Source organism: Ambystoma mexicanum, chromosome 9, assembly GCF_040938575.1.
Source record: "Ambystoma mexicanum isolate Mex_15411 chromosome 9, UKY_AmexF1_1, whole genome shotgun sequence".
Taxonomy (NCBI): Eukaryota; Metazoa; Chordata; class Amphibia; order Caudata; family Ambystomatidae; genus Ambystoma; species Ambystoma mexicanum.
The window spans coordinates 134884493-134903334 of NC_090931.1; the positions used below are offsets into that span (position 1 = coordinate 134884493).

At 44.1% G+C, this 18842-nt stretch overlaps 1 protein-coding gene across 1 annotated transcript in view; it reads right to left on the reverse strand.

Moving 5' to 3' along the window:
- The window catches only part of ALG9 (ALG9 alpha-1,2-mannosyltransferase), a 944483-nt gene that overhangs the window by 829080 nt on the left and 96561 nt on the right, over nucleotides 1-18842 (reverse strand). The window contains exon 7 of the mRNA XM_069614305.1: nucleotides 8276-8363. Coding sequence (XP_069470406.1) covers nucleotides 8276-8363 — 88 coding nt within the window. The remainder of the gene's footprint in view (nucleotides 1-8275; nucleotides 8364-18842) is intronic.

Genomic DNA, 18842 nt, shown 5'->3' on the forward strand with positions numbered 1-18842 from the left:
GAAAGGGATTTAAAGACAGTGAAAAAGGCACATCTCTACTCATTCAATACAGTTGGGCTCAAACATGTTATCCAGCAGGTATGCCAACATTTACATCCTCCCAATACCTTGAAAAAGAATTGATGGGAAAGGCAGCGCTTGCTATGTGGGACTTAGAAAATGAAGATCGACCTGTTCAGATTCATTTCTAACATAACAGGAAAGGAAAGCACCTAGCCTGTATTAATGGAAGGGAATGTTCTACGCACACGTTATACATTCAAACTCTGGCTCAGAGAGTTTTCAAAAGGAGGTGCTATTAGAATGTTTTCATTTAGGAAGTGCAGATTGAGAAAATGACAAAATAGTAATTTCTTTGGCACTGGTGCCTATAAAGAGGGGAGGAGACCAGCAGATTGTATTTTGCCAGTTGAATATAATATCAAGACACTTTGCAATGTCAAAAAGTATCTTCAGCTGTCCTGTGGAAATGCACAACTGACAATTGTGGATTTTAATCACTTTGATAAAAGGGCCAAAGTGTGCCATGCAAGTTCAACAGCTGTACAAGGGGGAGGCAGCCCAATCCTGTGCAAAAATGTTACAATCTGCAGAATAGTTTTACAATGTTCTGCATGGGAAGAAATCTGCAGGAGCATGCTGGAATTATGAGGCAACAAGAGTAAAAGTTGACATTATTTATCTATTTAACGGTGAAGTTACACAACAAGCTACATCAAACTACACTCACTATATTGTATCTGGCACATACCTTAAAGGTAGGAAATCAGTGTCTGCGACGATGCTAGCTAGATTTGTAGATGCTGTTGCTGCCCTGCCTCATTGGCTCTGTTCTACCTTTCTTTATGAATCTGTATGCTCTGTCTGCCAAGAAATGGAGGAAGAGGGTGATCGTTTGGACACAGAGGAAACTCTGAAGGAATTGTCAAAATATTTTAAAATTTGCAACAATTTCTCAAACTTGCAGGAAACAGTGGACATTTGGGCCATTAAGAAATCAGTGTTTTACTGAGAGAGAAACACGTTCTCACAGATTTATATGGTCGTTCGTGCCAGGGAAAATCCCCGAGCCGCGCCACAGGCATCCACGCTCTCTGAGGAATGAGGAGGCCCAATGCCGTGCTATTTTGGAGGAACGATTTCATTTCATCTGTTCTCTGGAAGGGCCTTTGCTGCCATCCATTCCCTCAGACACATTAACAAGTCTTGTGACAGACTGAAAACCACAGATTTTACATGGCACAAGTGTGCTAATTAAAAGGAGAGTCTCTGTGGGCATATGCTCTCTCTCGCCTTGATCTCAGTATGGCTTGGCAGGACGGTAAATTGTCTCTGTACCAGGTAATGACAGCAGGCAGAAGTAGGATTTCCCTTTCTCAATGTCTCTGCATTTTCCTCTCGCTAAAATTCCAATTTTCAGTGTCCTTGTACCAGGCGCTCACTACAGTCTCCAGCAGGTCTACAGTCTCAATGATTTCCTAGATTGTTCACACTACAATTCCCAGTAGGCAAGTCCGCTATAGATTCACTTTTCAATTGTTCTCACAATCTCTCTTCTGCAACGCTCTTACACGACTGTGTCCTAAACAACGCAGCATTCCAACTTGCAACAGTTTCCGCATCCTACTTCCAAACTTGCAATGGGTTTCCCATACTCATTTTCCCTTCATCTGGCGGTGTCATTACTGCATCTTGCGCAGCAGGGCATTGAAACTTGGGACAGTCTCCTTCTACATTTTTGCTCTTCAAATCTTCGCTCTGGCAGTGTTACAACCATGCCTTAAACAAGATAGCAATGCTCGTTACCCACCTCTTTTGTTGCAGTAATTCCGGAATGATTACTCTTTCAGCCACCACTACTGCCAGTGTCTCCCCATCTCCATACTCGTGGTGCAGCTCTGGCTCAAGATCCCAAAGTCCTGTGCCTCAGTCTCTTTTGGGGTCTAGAAGTGCTCTGCGGGGGTTGTACATTTGACTCTCCTCAGCTTGTATTGCGGGCAGGGCTCAGTGCCGATTTCTTTGCCGAGTTCTCTCCCTTAGCCTCTGGGTCTGGTGCCTGTGCTCTAGCAACTGAATATTTTGTTCTGACTCTCCTGTTTGATGCCCCCTGGTGGCTCGGTGTACACAGTGTGGCTAGATATTTTGCCTCTTGCATTCTCCGCAGGGGAGATATTTTATGGCCAGTCTTCACCCACAGTTTTACAAGAGGTTCCCCTCTAGTGTTCACTGCTCCTGAGAGAAGCAGTGTGCGTCATCTTCTGACTGGTCCTCGAGTAAGACCTCCGCTAGCTACTCTCCTTTTTTGATCAGCAGTTCAAACAGGACACTGCCTCTTCCATCCTCCCATCTCCCTCTGCCGACATTGCATTTGTAATGCACTAGAGGGTATATCCCTACTCTGTCAAGGACCGGGAAATCACTAAACCACAAAACAAAAAAGTGTCCTGACAGGTTCACTAAACATATATATAAATTTAATTTATAATAAACTTCTCAATACCAGAAATATGGCACAAGCTATCTAGTTTTCTGTGTCCACCTAAGTTTTCATAGGGATACATTTTACAAAAATCACCATTTCGTACTTCTGTTTAAGCATTATACAGAAGTGACTTTTTATTATTTCAATTATTACTCATAAGCAAGGTCTGTCAATTACCAAGCACTATTAACTCAACATAAATTCCAAATCAAGCACAATATGTACAAAAAAGAACCAATAAATATCCATGTTCATGTACACAGTATTTCATACAATGCAAAAGACGGTTATATACACACATTAGAAAAAAACATTTGAAAAAACTTTTTCTCAGAATAGTCAACACTATATAAATTTTGAAGTTGATAGGCCCCCACTCAGAGGTTGAAACCATATGTCTCTGGATTATAAATGTTCAGTTCCATTGGGGGCATTTTCAATTGGTTAGCTAAATTCAAGGTCTACTAGCTAAACTCGGGGTCTACGTGTGACACCAGAATAAATCTAGAAGGTGTCATACTCGCACACGATTAAAACAGAAAGTGCGAGTAAACTACGTTTCGGCGGAGTGGGCCATTCCGCCTTCCTCAGGACCAGTAGAAGTCGTGACCCGTGTCTGGGGCTCAAGCTCAGATTTGTTCCTTCACATTTACAAATTGACGTTACTTTAAATGGGAGAAGCTGTGCAGTGGTCGCTTGGCGTCTCTCTATAGATGCAGGGCACTAGGATGTTATTCAGGAAGCCTTGCACAATTCAAAAATGTGCCCGGCATGGACTGGAGCCTCCCGCTCCATTATGTTTGAAATCTTTGTGCTGAAACCGTGATGTGCAGGTTGTGCCTCTGCACATCACGGTTTCAGCACAAAGATTTCGGGTCACGACTTCTACTGGTCCTGAGGAAGGCGGAATGGCCCACTCCGCCGAAACGTAGTTTACTCGCACTTTCTGTTTTAATCGTGTGCGAGTATGACACCTTCTAGATTTATTCTGGTGTCACACGTAGACCCCGAGTTTAGCTAGTAGACCTTGAATTTAGCTAACCAATTGAAAATGCCCCCAATGGAACTGAACATTTATAATCCAGAGACATATGGTTTCAACCTCTGAGTGGGGGCCTATCAACTTCAAAATTTATATAGTGTTGACTATTCTGAGAAAAAGTTTTTTCAAATGTTTTTTTCTAATGTGTGTATATAACTGTCTTTTGCATTGTATGAAATACTGTGTACATGAACATGGATATTTATTGGTTCTTTTTTGTACATATTGTGCTTGATTTGGAATTTATGTTGAGTTAATAGTGCTTGGTAATTGACAGACCTTGCTTATGAGTAATAATTGAAATAATAAAAAGTCACTTCTGTATAATGCTTAAACAGAAGTACGAAATGGTGATTTTTGTAAAATGTATCCCTATGAAAACTTAGGTGGACACAGAAAACTAGATAGCTTGTGCCATATTTCTGGTATTGAGAAGTTTATTATAAATTAAATTTATATATATGTTTAGTGAACCTGTCAGGACACTTTTTTGTTTTGTGACATTGCATTTGTGGCTGTGCGGCGCTGGGCAGCTCCCCTTTCAGACTTTGCCTCAGCTCGCAGAGGCAAGTGCTGTCAGGCCACTCCAAATGCATGCATCTCTCTCTCTCTCTCTCTCTCTCTCTATCCCTTTCTCTCTCTCTCTCTCTCTCTCTCTCTCTCTCTCTACCCTTCTCTTTCTCTCCCCCCTGCAAAGAAATCTCACACACCTTAGCTCCTGCATACCCCATAAAGATGGAAGTCCCTGGATGGGGATGCTATCTGAAGTCACCTCCAGGGGGATCCCATATACCCTGTCCCCTAGGGGTGTTAAGCATAGTGGGCTCGCCTCCCTAGTCCCAAAGGGTGGTGGCTCCCCCGCCTGGGGAGAGGCGACAAACTCCTTGGATTAGTTGCATCCCCTTCAGAGCCCATTTAAAAACTTGACATTCTAGCTCCATAGTAGTGTTTTGGTTTCCTCAGAATTACTATCCCATTGCACATGGGGTAATAACCTTCATATAACTTGACGCCTTGGTGAGCATTGCTCCTACTCTTCCTTCCTAAATATCTGCCCACAACCAAAGGGCCTTAGTCTTGTCCTCGTTAGTTGACAGCAAGTGCTTTCCATGGCTTGCATTGGTATTTGTGTACTTCCTGCCTTTGGGTGCGTTTGCCATAAGAAAACAGGTTTATGCGCGTCCTTTGTGGGATTCTTGCTTCAAATATCTTCTTGGATGTTATACTGTTCATTCAAGCCCCATCAACTCTTGGCCCTCTCTGTAGATCCAGTAATGTAGTCTATATTGGTAACAATATAAAACAGGTTGACTATTCGTGCCGTGACTGATCTTGGGACCGTCAGCCTCCTTGTTGTAGGAGTCTCCATTTTAGTGACCGTTTCCCTCTGAAGTTTCTCCCTGGGTTTCTCCTCTGTCATTTTTGAATTGTAACCACGCTTGTTTTTAGAAGACTAGACAACTGTGGAAAATCAATCTTCAAAATGACTGGATAATGGAATCTTGGCATCACGCAACTCTTGCTCCACTCAACCCTACTTTTCCCAGTTCCCTCTCCTTCCCTGCTACCCTTATCCAACACACCGCTCCTGCTACTCTGGCATCACCCCATCCTCCATCTGCAGAGCTCCTTTACTTCTCTTCTAGGTTTACACTTGATAAATGCCATCCACACATATTTTCTGTATATTCCTCTTGCCTGTAGAACAATCTTAGTCATACTCAGCACACTGTGAGGAACCAGGAATGGGACACGGACATAGAGGAGACATGTTTGTGGTTACAATCTTATTTAAAAGAAATGGGGATTGGAAATACCTCACTATCCCTATTCCAGGAGAAATTTCCCTACCTCAACTAAAAACGAAGGGGTCTGGCCAGTGTCAAGATGTCCAAACAAAACTACTATGTCCTGTGTCCGTAATCCTATTATGGCCCTCACACTCCAAATACACTCCACAGTACAAAGGATGCTGTCTCTTGGTATTCACCAGTGCTCAAATGTTCAGGTCCAACACAAAAGTTCAAATCCAACAAAAAGGTTTCCAATAACCAATGTTCCCAGTTCCAGGGAACAGTTTCCTTTCCCAGTTTCCTTGCATCAATCTTACCAATTCAAAAAGAATAATCACGTTCCAAGAGGATTACTTTCTCCCTTTGGTGAATTCACTTTTCCTGGGGCATCAACACCCTTTGCCAGGCCTTCTGTTCCTCTTTAATGTTAGCAAATCCTAAGGGTATGTCTCTTCTTAAGTACTCTTTCTTCTGGACGTGTTCTCAACAGTTCATGAATTCAAGGCCATCCCCTTACTCAAAGTTTTTACATTAGTTACCTATATTTGTCTTCACCGGGTATACTCTACTTCCAGGACTTGTTACACAAATGCTAAACTTTCCCTTGACCTAGTGCATCCCCATACCACGAATGTGTTACACAAACATTTTGCTTCACCTGGTATACTTTCCTGCCAGGACTTATAACACAAATGACTCTTTCTTTAAGGTTGGGGTTTAATAACCCATTAGTGGCTTTCAGTACTTTTATTTTTTAGTGGCTTTGCTGTTCACTTCTCATTGCGTTTTCAAGTAGCGATCAACTTTCTTGCTTTCGTTGGGTTCACCGTTGGTTTCTGGCTTCCCCTCCCTTTGGTTCCCCTTCAGTTTCCGTAGATTTTACAAATTGACATTCACACGCTGGTAACGCGGCAACCCCCTTTCCTTCCCAGGGCTAACTGATTGCCTCCAGTGCTCCGTCGCTCTCTCCTGTTTTGGCATACAGGCTTTGTGCGCGCCCTGTCAAGCGTTGCACTCTCGCTGTGTTTCCTTTCGCGTTGCGGGGTTCCCGCTGGGCTTGGTCTCTCAGCGGTGGACCCCCTGCACCCAGGCTTCTCCTTTCGTGCTCTGGATTTTCCTTCACGTTGGCTGCCGCGGCATGTTTGTCCCCGCGTGGTGCTCAGTGTGGCAATGGACAGTGCTGCAGTTCGGCATCTGCAGCTCTCTTTTCTCCCTATCCCTCTCCCCATCAGTGTCAGTTGTGTCATCCTGTATTTTAACTTACCAGCTTGCTTAATCATTTTCCAACAACTAGACCGCTGAGTTGGTCGTTCGGTCCTCCTCATCTTCATAACTGTGTTCTCTCTCGTGTCAGTAGTTCTTTGACCATTTCATGTAAGATTTTGAGGAAGTGGATACTGAGCCTCATTGGAAGTGATCCTCCCTACTCCCTGCCTCCTCCTCGTCCCAGTTGTCAATGTACTAACCCTAATGGGAGTTTGGGGAGCAATAACAGATCTATTAGGCGGTTGGGGAGAAATGGGGCAATATGCCATTAAGGCAAGAGGGACAGAGGAAACATCCATAAAAGCAAAAGGGGTATGTGGTTTTCTCCAACAATGCGCTGTCACTTTCATGAGGTGCATCTCCCCCCAGATGTTCCCGCCGTCATATAGCTACTCGCAGGGTTCGGATCAGGTAGCGACTGCCGTCCCCTGGCCATGTAGGGGGAGGCCTCCTCAGGGAAGGAAATGAGGACATTGCCAGATTCAACACAATACCCTTTGCGGACTCCATGAACACATGCAATTGTCATGTTGGACCCATGTATTGTCTGATGGGTTTACCTAGATGACCGCTATTGACGTGCTACTGCAGTTTAATGGAGCAGTTATAGAAATAGGAAAGTGCCATTTCTCAACTGGTTAATCAAGCTTAGAGCACGTGTACTGGGCTCTTTTACTTCCATTACTTCTCAATTCTTGGAGGACGCTCTTGCAATGCAGCCCCACTCTCCGGAAACTCAGCATTGATGGTTTGTAAAAGATGTAGCTGAGCTTCTGCGCCCAAGGGATTCGCCCGGAGTTAGGGAGTTCCTAATCCAGCCTTCACTTGTTCTTTTGTATCCTTTCATCAGAGATCCATGCCCCTATTTGGGCTGATCTTGGATGGGAGCGGTCTTTAGCCAGATGGTGTAGAAGAGCCTGCTAGTTTTGTTCCCGGAAATGCTCAAGACATATGTTTCTGGCTAGTTGACAAGGTGAGGAAGACCAATTTTACACTGCCTTTCTTTCCTCCCTTTCATTGATAGTAGCACACATATTATAGGGGGTACGGTGCCATATCGCCCCATTAAGCCAAAGAATGCTGGGCTGAAGGAATTTGGATATCAAGTAAACGTTAGCACACAATATCAACACATGTGCAGAAAACTACCACAGGTAAGTGACGTGTAGGGTTTTAAACATTGCCATTAATACAATTCCAAATGCTGCTACAGCTTCTTGGTAACATTCTGCTGGGGTACCAAAATAGGTGATTCAAGAACTCTGTCGGTGCCACTGGGGCTGAAAGGTAGACTTCTACCTAAAAAGCAACCCGATAACTTCAATCCCAAATCAGAATAATGAAATGCAGAGCTACCAAGAGAATGGCCATCATATTAAAGGTCACTCTTGAAGCCTGCCTGCTACAAAAATATCCCAAAAGGGCATACGGTTGTCTCCTATGACAAACCTTTTTCGGTCTCAAGTGAAAAGAAAAGGCCATCAATCATTCTGGCCACTACAAAATACACAGTTAGCCGATATGTAAAAGGCTCTGTTATTTAGCTAAACAAAGACAGACAGCATGGCAAACACACCTACTCCAAACAGATTCACATACAACATAATGATATCATTGCAAAACTCGAACAGCTGATTGCATTGCTTCAATCATGTTCCATTATGCAGAGAGAAAAGGATTGCTTCCACTTACCAAAAACAATATTAGCGCCACCAAAGACCAGCCTACGAAGGACTTCCATCTCCTTTTCATCACCAGTATATCAAAAGCAATGGGTAACCTGGCAAATATCACACACAAGGGTGGTATTAATAATGTAATAAGCACAGCAACCAAAAACAACCATAACTAGAGAACATCCTGCCTGTACCATGTGCATGAATGCTCTCACCACTACAATTAATTAGTGATGGATATAGAATATTAATCCAATACTCTTATTTACAAAAAAAACAACATTTTGGTTGGTTAAGTAAATTTTAAGGATGTTTCTTGAGCAATTAGTCTCTAAAACCCATATATCAGTATTCATTTAAAATGATGAAACTTTGGCAGGATACATTACCATTTCTACCCATGTCTGGCTCATAATCCATGATGAGTGAGGGAACTCTGCTGCAAGAAACAGTCTTACAGTGTCTTTAATGTAGGACAGATTCACTGCCATTCTGAAAGCAAACAGGTGGCACTTGCTGTTCTCCTTCGAGGTAAAGAGGAGCAGCAATGAGCACCATGATCTAGACACCACTACTCAGGATACATCTATTTACAGACAGTGAAGGGTTGGAATAGTGCCTAAAAGGAAGAATCTACAACTCATATGGGGTATAACGCTGTTCAACGGTGTACAGGCTCCAGCCAAACCCATTCACTGAAAGCGATAAACGCCTAGTGTAACTAGGACCGTCCAAATCCAAAATCCCTACTCAAAAATGCCTGTGGATTCTTGCCTTTCGTCACATTCAAAAAGCCACTTAGTTAGTAAGTTAAAGTGGCCCCACACACACATCTCCGGACACAGGTCTTGGGATGGGTGCACGCACACTAGTTCAAGGGGTTCCTTTCCAGGGTCGGCGTTTCTCTGTCCCCAAAGATTTTTAAGGGAATTCCTGCTCTCAGTGTGTCCGGATAGCACACCCTTTGCACGATTCACAGCACAAAGAGATCATGGGGTCTTCCCCATTTCTCTCCCAGTATCAGGGTCTCTCATCCCTAGCATGGCTTACAATGTAGAGTCTTAGTAGTCTTCTGCTTTTGCCCCCTAGACTGGGATATATATATATATATATATATATCTCTCTCTCTCTCTCTCTCTCTCTCTCTCTCTCTCATATATGATGGGCCAGGATCTTCCCCCGATCTTCACCTCCAGCTCCCCCTTCGACATATCGGGTTATTCTTACCCACCTCTTCCTAACCTCTACCAGCTCAGTCCCACTTCTTTGAGATTACTCTGCCTCTTTCTTGCACTGTTAACTTCCTCACTCTACATCCTCCTGGACTCCTTCTCCTTCCACCTCTTCTTCTCCTCCTTTCCTCCTCCACTCTCCAGTTCTTACCCACACACCATAGAAATCTCCCCATGATTCAACCATTTTCCTTCACTCTTCTGTTATTTTCCTCCTCATTGAGCCACCTGTCACTTACCAATCCTGTCTCTTTTCCTGCTGGCAGAGCTTTCCATGGAACACCTACAGTTCGGCTATCTTTCACCCTCGTTGATGACACAAAGCCTCTTATATAGTTTTCAGCTCAGGTGCCTGCATCCTGATCGGGTGGAGTAATCCCCTTCTGAGCTCGGATTGATTTGGATCTGGGTAATTCAGCACTCAGGGTGGGGGGAGGGGGCACTTTAAAATGCCAGGCAGTCTGGTTGGATACAAGCCACGTGGCCTGAAAGGGTGATAGTGTGAGAAGCGTGGGCTGTGGTATGTTCATTTCAATCTCCCTGTAGAATTTCAAGTTGGTGTTCACAATCCTATTGAAAAGATAATGGGCCTCATTACGAGTCCAGCGGTAACCGAGGCGGTAAAACCGCCTGGTTACCACCAGACTCGTATTACCATTCCACCTCCGTGATTCCCAGAATTACCGGGGCATTACAACCCCTGTTTTCCGGGAATCACGGAGGCGGAATGGTGTTAATCCCCATTCCCATTGAGTCCTATGGGACTCAATGGGAATGGGGATCATGGAAACACCGGCAGCATCTCGTAATGCTGCCGGTGTTTCCTCGTCCGCCTGCAGGCGGGCAGTGTTAAACCCGCCAGGTCAGACCTGGCAAGAACATCACCTCCCGCCTGCAGGAGTTGTGATCGCCCGGCATGGAAACAACGGTGGTTTACCGCCACCGTTGTTTCCATACCGGGCGATTTGTAATGAGGCCCAATGAATTGCTTTGCAGGGCAAGGTCCCACTGCTAGATTGGGGGATTCCCTTTCTATTACGGAAAATGGGGTAAGCCAGCTAGCTTTCCCTTTGTGCACCTGGAAGGCAGGTGGCAGAGGTCCCCCTAAGACACATTTCTCGTGAGGATAGGAATCCCACTGATGGTTTGAGTTCTCCTTTCTCCCAACCCAGTTTGAAAAAGTCCTGATTTTTTGCTTAAGGAAAGAAGATATTGTGTTAGATGTACTTCAGATCTCATGCAGTTTTGTCTGGTTTTATTTCCTTAAGGAATGTTCAGTCTCAGGATCTTGTCTAGTTATAACCTGCCTCTGAACAAAATGGCGGGTGTCCTCCACCAATGCCCCCCCCTTAACAACAAAATGGAAGTTTCCTTGCCAAGGGTGAATCATTGTGGGCTCTTGGTAGGGGACAGGAAAAGGTGTTGCTATCTTCCATTGGGGCAATCCTTTTACACTGCCCCAAGGGGTTTCATCGATGAGCAAATGGATACCACTGGGCCCCCGAGTCCCCCCGCTTTCCTCCAACTGGCAATCCCCAATGTGTCCAGATCACAGCACCGTGAATGTTGAATGATCGTGCAGCGGGGGGCTTCAGCAAGCCACTATACTGAGGGGTACACATGCAGAACCACTAATGTGGATTATTGTGAAAGAGTCATGATAGTGCACATTTGGCCCAAAACTTCAACATTGCGGCAATCAACAGGGTGTGCAACAGGTAGGGCATTGTAGGGTAGTTGTAGGGAGAAGGTTGTATGCAGGACTGTAGGAGTATGTGAATCAATGGTGGGGTATTCTCATTTGGAATAGATGTCCTATAAAAAGGTTTGTCTGGACTCGTAGGTCTGTATGGTTTAACCATACAACCATCTGCAAATTGCTATGTCAGGGTTCCTGGAAAAGAGATTAATTGATGACCAGTGACCACTTCCAAAGAGCCACATTGATTGTGCAGAAACTAGAAAAGGGGCTCACCCTTCTGCAAATTGATAAAATACTTGCTGCGGTAGGTTAGTGTACATCAGATCCGGAAGTTTATTACCTGCACTAGAATGGACTGTTAGGATCACCAGGGCAGCTTTCCTTTTACCAATGGGTGATCTGTCACATAAGTAGGACTGATGAATGAGAGTCATCCTCTTTTCCAAACCCATACAAAAGCGACTTTAAGAATAAAAGGAAAAAGGACATCGAGAGCCTTTTTAAAATCTCCTAACCATGCTAGAGGGGCAGGAATAAAAAGGTTAAATCTGAGCTTTATTAATTCCCTTTTGTAGGGCATAAGGCTGCCTTCCACTGTGTCTAACAAAGTTTCTATGAAAGGGGCACTAACAAAGTGGTCCTAAGAATCAGCCTAATTGATTGATCGCCCAGCCTGATGAGGCGGGAGGTCACTCGGTCAAAGGAGGGAGTAGAATCCAGGCTCAGAGAGGATGGCTGTGAAACAGAAACACTGGACTCCTGTTAGGCGGAGGAAGATACATAGGGACAAGATGGGGAACCATTTTATTTTTTAAATCACTGCCCAGTTGTTGTGAATCCAAATCCGAAAATTCCATAAAATGTGCTTGACAGGAGAAAAAAAAGAAAAGAACATCAAGACATTGGATGCCACTATGTCTCTTACAGAATGGAGCTGGTAAGCCACAAGGACAACCATAGAAGACACATCCAACAAATAGACATTGGCAAAGTACACAGTTTTGGCTTTTTGTGCATGAAGAGGATAGTCATTTGCCTGGCACTGCCATAATGGTACTATCTCGCCAGACGATGCAACAGCTGCAAAATGGTGTGAGCAACTAGTGTGGTGGGTCGGAAGGAGTCAGACACATATTGGACATTTCTTCAGTATTTATTCAAAATAATATAAAAAGGCCCATCTTACACTATTGCTATACGGCTGCTCCCTACCTATGGAGGGCTAATACAGATGATTATTATCCGGTTCAACACACTCTGCATTCAAACAGAACAAGGAGCCCCTTTTTATGTATAATTGAGATATGGAAGTTTTCAGATATGGGAGAATGAAGGGATCCATAATTAAGGAGTGTGTGATTATCTGGTAACAAAAAAGACAGAAAAGAAAAAACAGTGCTCGTCCTACTCTTATTTCATCCACTTTTAGATAGGCGGTACACACAGGTAGGGGCAGCTAGACAATCTCTGTCCATTGTCTAGGACAGATGCACCACCTGCCACACTTCAATCACTTTGTCTCCTTGTTCTGTTTGAATGTAGATTGTGTTGCACCGGATAATAATCAGGTGCGATAGCCCTCCATTGTGTGTAAGTATCTATGGCTGGGCTTACCCTGCCCATAGTATGAAACGGGCCCCCGTCCCCTCTTATTTTTCATGTTCCTTACCTAACCAAAATAACTAAAGGGGCTCGTCTTTCATCAGGAAGTCCAAATCAAAAATGTCATCTGTCCAAAATCTAATCTACCTGGCCCTACCAAAAATACTAATATTTCAAGTTCGCCAAAGTAATGTCTCTCTCCTGGTTGCTTCCATTCGGCCAATTGTCTAAAGGCTTTACACTTCAGGGTTCTCATGTATATATATGAGAAAAACAAAACGGACAGTCCCACAGTCCAAAGCGCAGCAATTTTTGGGAAAAAGTGAAAAAGACAACATCCCAGATCTTGCTGCTGTACAGGAAGTCCTTTATTGAAACATTGCTGTGGACAGGGGGGCAGCAAAAACACAAAAAAGCAACACGTTTCACCCTACACGGGCTTCGTTGGGATATATATATATATATATATATATATATATATATATTCACAGAAAAAAAACGTTGTTACAAGGGACGTTATGGTTGAGTTGCACTAATAAAAACCTATGAAATTCAGTGAAAAAATGTTGTTAAAGGGACATTACGATTACAAGTAAAACCAAAAACCCTCAGAAATCCACAGGTTATGGTAAGTGTAAGGAAGGCATGGTATCACAAGTACCACAGACACAAATGATGTAGTTCAAGGGTGTTTATTGAACTATTATTGGGTTGAAAAAACACCTATCTAAACCTAAGTTCTAACGATGGGAGCAAGCTACGACCATCAAAACAAAAGAAAACACGGTCCTAGTCAGGTCTTGTCAAATAAAAAGGGCCTATGCTAAAAGACCTATGGCCAAGCCTTGCTCTAAAGAACAAAAGGGTGTGGGGTGTTGCAATGTATAAAGAAAACAGTGTAAGATAAACAAAAGGTCCATGTGTTATGGTAGTTCAGCTGAACTATAGCTTCCTCTTCCCCACGTTTTAGCACGGGACAAGGCGGAACAATATGGCACTTGGAGCACACTGACTTCTCTGGCAGGAGGAGGCAGTCTTTAGGATACATCAGAGTCTTTCAGCATAGCATCTCTGTATACTTTACCAAGTCTGGTAGTTTTTGCTTAGTTTAACATAACTGGCACATTTCCGGGGTTTTTCGGTTTCACTTAGAACCGTAACGTCCCATTTTTTCACTGAATTTCATAGGCTTTTATGAGTGAAAATGCTTCATGATGTTACATCACTGTATACAAGTTATTAATAATTCCTCTTAACATATATGGAAGAAATGTAAAACCTCCTTTAACAAACATATTGTTTGCAATGCATACCAATGTGTGTTTTTCTCAGCAGTGCACGGTGGGGATGCAAGTCATGGTTGAATTGCCTAGGGCATGAGTCTCGACCATAACCCCAGCCCCACCAAACCACCCCCGTTATCCACTGCACCTAAACTGCATCCTAGTTCAGTGTCCACAATACCCTCATAATGTAACCAATGGCCAGTGCTCATGGCTTGCAGCCATGGCCAGTCTCCATAATCCATGGGGCCTGGGCTTCGGCCATGCTGCATGTCCCAATAGGAAAATCAGAGTAGATATTTGTCCTTGTGGAGGGCCAGACCCAATGCCCATGTAGCAAAGTTAAATTGCTATTTTTGTGTACTTACTTTTTGACACTTTCAAAAAAGCAAAACACAGGACAGATTTGCAAAAACATGCTTTCAGGTGCTTGCTCATGCTCCTCGCGCAAGTTTGCTGCACTCCCGTCCAGCACTTGGGGCTGCAGTCGAAAGCAGAATTTTTATTTCCCATTTAAACCTAGGGCTTTGGCCATGCCGCATGCCCCAATAAGTAAATCAGAGTAGGCATTCGTCCTTGCCGAGGGCCAGGCCCACTGCCCATGTATCAACATTATAGCACCATTTTTTCTACTTACATTTGGACACTTTAGAAAAAATAAAACAGAACAGATTTGCAAAACCATGCTTTGAGGTCCTTGTTGATGCTCCTGGCGAATGTTTGCTGCAATCCTGTCCAGCACTTCGGGCTGTACCCACAAGCAGATTTCTTTTTCCCCATTCAAACCTATCCCGATTTCGAAAAGCTTTACCACATAGTCAGTCCCTCGTGGCCAAGCCCACTTCAACCCCATTGCTGGTCCCTCGTGGTCATGGGCAGTAGCCAGATTGTTTCCGGAACAGTGTGGCCACTGCCCATGGCCACAGGCTATACCTCAGTCACCAAAGGTATATCACTTTTTTGTACCTACATTATGACACTTTTCAAAAAAATAAAACACTGACACATTTGCAAAACCAGGCTTTGAAGTCCTTGCCAATGCTCTTTGCACGAGTTTGCTGCCCATCCGACCACGTTTTATTTTTTTGAAAAGTGTCAAAATGCACATACACAAAATAGTCCTATAACAGCCTCCACTTGACACATTCCATTCAGATTTTGCACAGACATTCAAAGTTGCGTCTATAATCGAAACATTTTTGCACATTCGTCAAACAGCAACAAGTTATAAGCCTTCTCAACATTTTGAGATCCCCTCTAATTTTCCCCCTCTTGACAAAATCCCACCAAACATTACTAAATCATTAAAATTGGGTCTAAAATCTTTTTGCAAGAAGGGATTGGGGGGAAGGGAGTCATTCCACTCGGCCCTTGTGAACTGTGAAATCAAGAAACCTCAGGGGAAGGAAGCAATACCTCCTGGTGGTTTTCCTGAAGATTGTGCATGGTGAAGCCAATCAGAAGGAAGGCCCGGGGAAGGGAGTCATTGCCCTGGCACTGTGGGAGCATTTAGAATAGAATACCTGGAGAAGGGAGGCATTCTCCAGGACCCCAAATAGTGAAGATTGAGAACTGTGAAGTGTGAGACACCTGAAGGTGTCTCATGCTAGTTCCCAAGGATCTGTCATCCAGGGGGCGGACCAGTGCAGGGGGAATCAACTGGATGAGGGGTCTTCGGGGAGTGGGACACCGGAGGTTGAGATGCGGTATCCCCTTCCCTGTAACACCTTTTCCACATCCTAACAGGTAGGATACTTAGGGACTCAATACCCCTGCCTTCCCCAACACAAACACTTTCTCACGGACAGCTCACCGTGAACGAAAATGGATTAACAACAGAGCCATATACCCGACATCTCCCAATGCAATGGTCAGGCAATTACTGATCATTACACACACCTGACTTCCATCACACTTCCCCACATAGATAAAAGGCAGAGCACCAAAGCACACTCTGAGCAAGGCAAAGCACACGAGGAAGCAGCAGTTTCCCAAGATGGCAGTTTAATACGAGGAGAAAGAGGGCAAGACCAGAAAGGGTTATAAGGAGGGACGTGCCCTTGACCTTTTCAGACTTACTTTTGTGAACCTTGGAAAATAAGACACCTAAGACCTGGGACTAAAGCTGAAGAACCCTGCATTGTGTGTCGGAGGTACCTTGGGCTCTCGCACTTAGATAACCAAGGCGGGGAGGAGCATTTGCCGCTGTGGTAGTCCTTGGCTCCTACAACAAAGCAGCGCCAATAAAGACAGCACAGCCAGTGAGTTGGAGAGACTGATACCAGACCAGCCTGTGTTATAAACAAGGTTGCAAGCGGCAACAATGTATGAAGAACTCTATAGAGAACAGTGTGTCAAAAGTATGTGACGAGACACGCGAATATAATTGAAACCGAGGAGTGACTGAACTTTGGAAGTCAAGAAAGATACGGTAGACATGATGGTCCAGCGCCGCGTGGGTGCTCATTCAAAGGTCTCTGTTAGGAATCCAACTGGTTGGCAACTGTGAAAAGGGAATTTGGAGATCGAAGTGGTCCTGCAACGAGTCAAGCTAAACCATGTGCACATTCAGAAGTCTTTGATAGTTTAATGCAAACTGAAATTGGTCCGAGCTCGGCTGAGACGGACTAATTGATGTGATATGATATGGCATTTATAATGCGCCTATACACAAGTGTTTCAAGGTGCGACGAAGCAAAGGAGGGGGAACAGGGGGAGACAGACAACGACCCTACTAGGCTAGGTGTCATTCAGATCACGCAAGTGCATGGGAAGGGGGAGGAGACAGTGCAGTGCATGGGACAATAGAATAAATAACAATAAGTAAATGTACGGCCAGCAGGTGGCAAGTGCAAGGGTATTGTGTAAGAGGAAGGATCTGAGCTGGCTGAGGGGGATCCAGGGTGAACCGTGAGTCACCCGAGAAAGAATATTCTCCGAACATTGTAAAAAGGGGGATCTGAGCCCAGAACAGGGGGATCTAGGGTGAACCAACTGAATTGAGTACTTATAAGAGAAAAGGTACTTTGGGTTTTGTTTTGGTATATCAGGCCCTCTGAATCAAGAGACTTTGATAAATAAAGAGACTTGGGCACAGAAGGCCTGGATGCTGGTAATGGAACTGTATCCTTGTGCCGAAGAAGCCAGAGTGTGTGCTTTGCTCGAGTGAACCACCTGGTCCTGTGGGGAAGGGAGGGCAACGGCCTGGACATCCTGACATATCATTTTGTGAACAATTCTTTCTTTTTCATGAACACTACCCCCACACTATTTGTATTTAGTGGTAAGGATTGGCAATAGGTTTCTTTTAGTACAGGCCCTTTTATTGTGATGAGACTCCACTAGGACCTCATTATTATTTGATGGTCCTAGCTTGCTCCCCTCTGTAGATTTAGGATTAGGTAGGCGTTTATCACACCCTTGTTGAAACTATAAAACACCCTTGAACTGTGGTCACTTGTGTCTGTCTTACTGTTGATACCATGCCTTCCTTACAGAAGCCAAATGGAAGAAGGCTCGGGAAGGCAGTAATTCCCCTGGCACTGTGGAAACATTGAGAACCAAAAACCTGGAGAAGGGAGGCATTCTCCAGGAACCCAACAGTGAAACAGAACTATGGTCAATAAGGAATGATGTTTGAGTTGGAACCTTTTCTTTTGAATTGGAACTGAAACCTTACAGCGTCACAAGCTGGAACTGTGTGCGTTTTTCCTCTGAAAGAAACTGAGACCTGGAGAAGAGAATAATTCTTACAGGTGAAATTCCCCCTACGATTGGAACTGTGGCTCATTATCCAGAAGAAGAGAGTCATTCTTCTGGACCAAGAAGAATCAATACCCTTTTCCTATAGTGTGAGGGCTGGAAGTAGGCAATATGACACAATAGTGGACTCTTTATTTACTTGGACATTCTGACCGATTCCTTGGTAGAGGCACGGAAAACACTCTTAAGAGGTAGGGAGGGATAGGTTTTCACTTTATTTTTGCCTGAGTAAAAGTCAATAACCATGCCACTACTGTGTCAGACTCGTACGTCTGCACCCTTACAATATATATATATATATATATATGAAATATATAAATATACGAAAATGTCATCCTCTAGAAACAAGCTCATTATGATGGTCTCTTCTGGTTCTCAGTGTCTTATTTATGAGCGCATGTAGCACCTGCCAACTACTCATCATCTGGTCTTCTAGGCGGTGTAATACGTATCGATATTCTCAGTACTGTCCTTAATGGCTAAAATAACCTCTTACAGTCCTTCCTCTTAGTTTGAGTATCTCACCCTTTCCAATGGACTCCTTTTGGAGTTTGCTATATCTTTATCACAGGTCTCTCATAAAGGGATTCTCCCACTCTTCAAGTTAACTTTGCTAACTTCTTCCATCCTTATACGATACACTTTCCAACTTTTGCAAAGCTTAATCTCTCCACTCACTTTACTTGGTTTCTCGTGGTATATACACTTATGCTTTTTCAATGTCCCAACATCAATATTGTAGTTTTCACAGCTTCCTTTACTGAAAGTAGGTTCCCCCAGCGAACTACCCCTATTCCACACAGTACCTTCGTTAGTCGTGGGTGGCATTTCAGGGTTTGGTGCTCGCACAGGCCTGCGTTTTCGGTTCCTCGTCTCCCTTCTCTGGGCTTCACAACAGCCCCACTCTCGGCATCTCCGGAGGTTGCAGCACTCGGAATGCTTACTGATGGGAGGTTTCAGATCTCCCACTTCCACTGGTGTCGGCATCGTTAGACAAGCCCC